At 44.4% G+C, this 2886-nt stretch overlaps 1 protein-coding gene across 1 annotated transcript; it reads left to right on the forward strand.

Annotated features, from left to right (window-relative positions):
* Nucleotides 1-701: 701 nt before the first annotated feature.
* LOC119282238 (putative glycine-rich cell wall structural protein 1) lies at nt 702-1541 on the forward strand. Its single transcript, XM_037562538.1, has one exon. The coding sequence runs from the start codon at nt 725-727 to the stop codon at nt 1319-1321; it is 597 nt and encodes a 198-aa protein (XP_037418435.1). The 5' UTR covers nt 702-724; the 3' UTR covers nt 1322-1541.
* Nucleotides 1542-2886: the final 1345 nt, after the last annotated feature.

A 2886-nucleotide genomic window follows, 5' to 3' on the forward strand; every position in this document is an offset into this window, starting at 1 on the left:
CTTGAACATGATCATGCACGGCTACTTGACCCAACGACTTGATCGATTACATGGGCGGAGTCGTCGTTTACTTCGACTCCAGCTATTGCTTGCCATCGGCAGTGACAACTTGCCCACGTCGTTAACACGGCCGGTCTATCCCAGCCCACGGTTAATCATCCAGCTAATTAACATGCATGCATGCATGCATGGTTATTTGACCGTAAGATAAAATGGTAATCATGCATGCAAGTAGCATAAACGGACACAGATGTAATTAGTCCAGGCGTTCAGTGGTGTTGTAGGCTTAATTACCTTGAGAAGATGATCCTTGGTGCCGGCAACGTGGTTTGGATTTTTACCATCTGCTAGTACAATACCCTCCATCTCCAAATTCAACTACCGAAACTTCCAGGTTGCTGCCTCCTCTGCTCTAATGTCAACTATTCAAGCCTGGAGCTAGATATGTTCATCAGTGGATGCTTGAATGCATGTGTTTTAGAACTGTTGACCCAACGTGGATGCGATCACGATTAGAAGTCAGTCATCTCGTTTACTTTTACCTGCACCAATTAAGGCACTAATTATTCTAAGCCTCCACCTGCAGTTGAGACATGACTTCGTCAACAACTCCACCAACACCACCAACATGCATGGCCGGAAGCACCACTATAAATATCCGTTGATATTTGGCTTAGAACTCATCTCATTTTGCAAGAGTACACACTTCCATAAAACACACACAATGGTAGGCACAAAGCTAGTAGCCCTCGGCTATGTTGTCCTCTTGAGCATTGGACTAGCCAATGCTGCAAGGGTGGTTAGATTCGGCAGTGGAAGCGCCACGGGAACGGGAGCGGGAGGAGGAGAGGGTGGGGGAACTGTGAGTGGTGGTGGCTCAGGTGCTGGGAGTGGAACTGGGTCTGGCGTGAGTTCTAGTAGTGGTAGCCATGCAAGCGGTGGAGGTGGAGGTGGCGGCGGAGGCGGTGGCCAAAATGGTGGAACTGGATATGGTAGCGGTTCCGGCTCTGGCTCCGGTTCTAGTCAATATAGTCAAGAATCTTCATATCCTTACGGTGGTGGCTATGGTGGATATACTAGTGCTGGCGGTGCCGGTGGTGGCGGTGGTGGAGGGAAAGCTAGTGGTTATCAAGGATCTAGTGGATATGGGGCTGGTAGTGGCATTGGTTCTGGCTCAGCTACAGCTACTAACAATTGGTATAGACAAGGTAGTACAAATGCAGATGCTGGTGGAAACGGTGTTGGCAATGGCGGAGGAAGAAATGGTGGGAGTGGTGCAGGCAAAGGTGCTGGATCTGGGTATGGCAATGCCAACCCCTAGTCCTCTTCATGTGAGGAATCTAAGAAAATGGAGCCCAACCTACTGTACTGTGTCAAATTGATAGCTTTGACTCTTTTTTCATTTATTTCTTATCATCTTACATATTATCAAATAAGGGCTTCACTGTTCTAGTGGAAAATGTACTAGTGTTCGTGATATATTACAAGAATGTTACATGGCAATGTATCACTATTAAGTTATATACCATCGTTTTGGCCAATTCACTTGCAATGTAAGCTTTTTGCCCGTGTTATGGTGATGTAACATAAGTTGCTCACTTATGGTTAAGTACCAAAAAATATCATTTTAATGATACATGACATTTCACAAACGGCGTCAGTCATATAACACATAACTCACATCCACCACTTTGGTTTTGCATAAACTTCTCTTGCTGGGTAGTGCTTCTAGGGAGTTCCAAGGCTAGGAACCCGCATCGTGAGACCACACCCCAATATCCTTCACATCCTCGGTCACACACACATTGCTATGAGAGAGTGGTGATCATCACAAGCCGTACTAGGTCACACCTATCATGACTTTGTGCCATGAAGTCATGAATGATGGGAAGGTGCATGGTCTAATTTTCTTTTATTCATATTTTTATTGCACTTTCATTTTTTTTGCATGATCCACTTGTTAGATTAGAAAGTTAGCTTTACAACTTTGGAACTTCAATTATACCGATCACAATGGCGGAAATTGTTATTCGAATGTTGATCTTTCCTTTTTTTTGAATGGACATATCTTCTAAAGTTATGGTTGTCCAAAGTTCCTTTCTTTTGGGGTCAAAGTCGTTACTTCTTTTTATGAAGTCATGTATTATTTTTTAAAGCTTGTACGGTTTTTGACAGCTGTGGCTGTTCTTACACTTTCCAAAATTTGATTTCCACTCAAGATGCAAAGTTTGTTCTCCAGTCTCCAATAGTTTTTGTTGAAATGTCTAGGGGCACAGAATAATTTTTCTACAAAACTATTCTTTTTTGCCAAAACAAGGGGTTTCATTTATTTATAATAATGTATTTACAATCCTTCAGAAGGAGCTAAAAATAGCAGACGGTACATCTAGGATCCAGATGGATTTGTTTGCACTCCTAGCAGCTACCTACGCGAGAGCACGAGCAACCTTATTTGCTACTCCATCCGTCCCAAAATAAGTGTCCCAAGCTTAGTACAACTTTGTATTAGGGCTAGTACAAACACTAGTAGAAAAAGGGTCAAATGTGAAGCACATTAGTGCCGGTTTGATTTTGAGCCGACACTAATGTGTCCATTAGTGCCGGTTCCAACGGCTGACCAGCCGCTCTCATTAGCACCGGTTCGTGGCAAACCTTTAGCACCGGTTCGTGCCACGAACCGGTACTAAAGAGAGTGGTGGCAGGATGTTGTCAGTCTGGGGCCCCTCCAGCACCTTTAGTACCGGTTTGTGTTACGAACCGGTACTAAAGGTCGTCCTACATAAACCCTTCGTCCACCCGAGCTCGCTCTGTTCTTCCCCTTTCCCCTATCCTCCTCTGTTCTTTCCCTTTTTTCCTCGAGCTCATCACACATTTTGCCCAACAATT

This window comes from Triticum dicoccoides, chromosome 3B, assembly GCF_002162155.2.
Source record: "Triticum dicoccoides isolate Atlit2015 ecotype Zavitan chromosome 3B, WEW_v2.0, whole genome shotgun sequence".
NCBI classification, from domain to species: Eukaryota; Viridiplantae; Streptophyta; class Magnoliopsida; order Poales; family Poaceae; genus Triticum; species Triticum dicoccoides.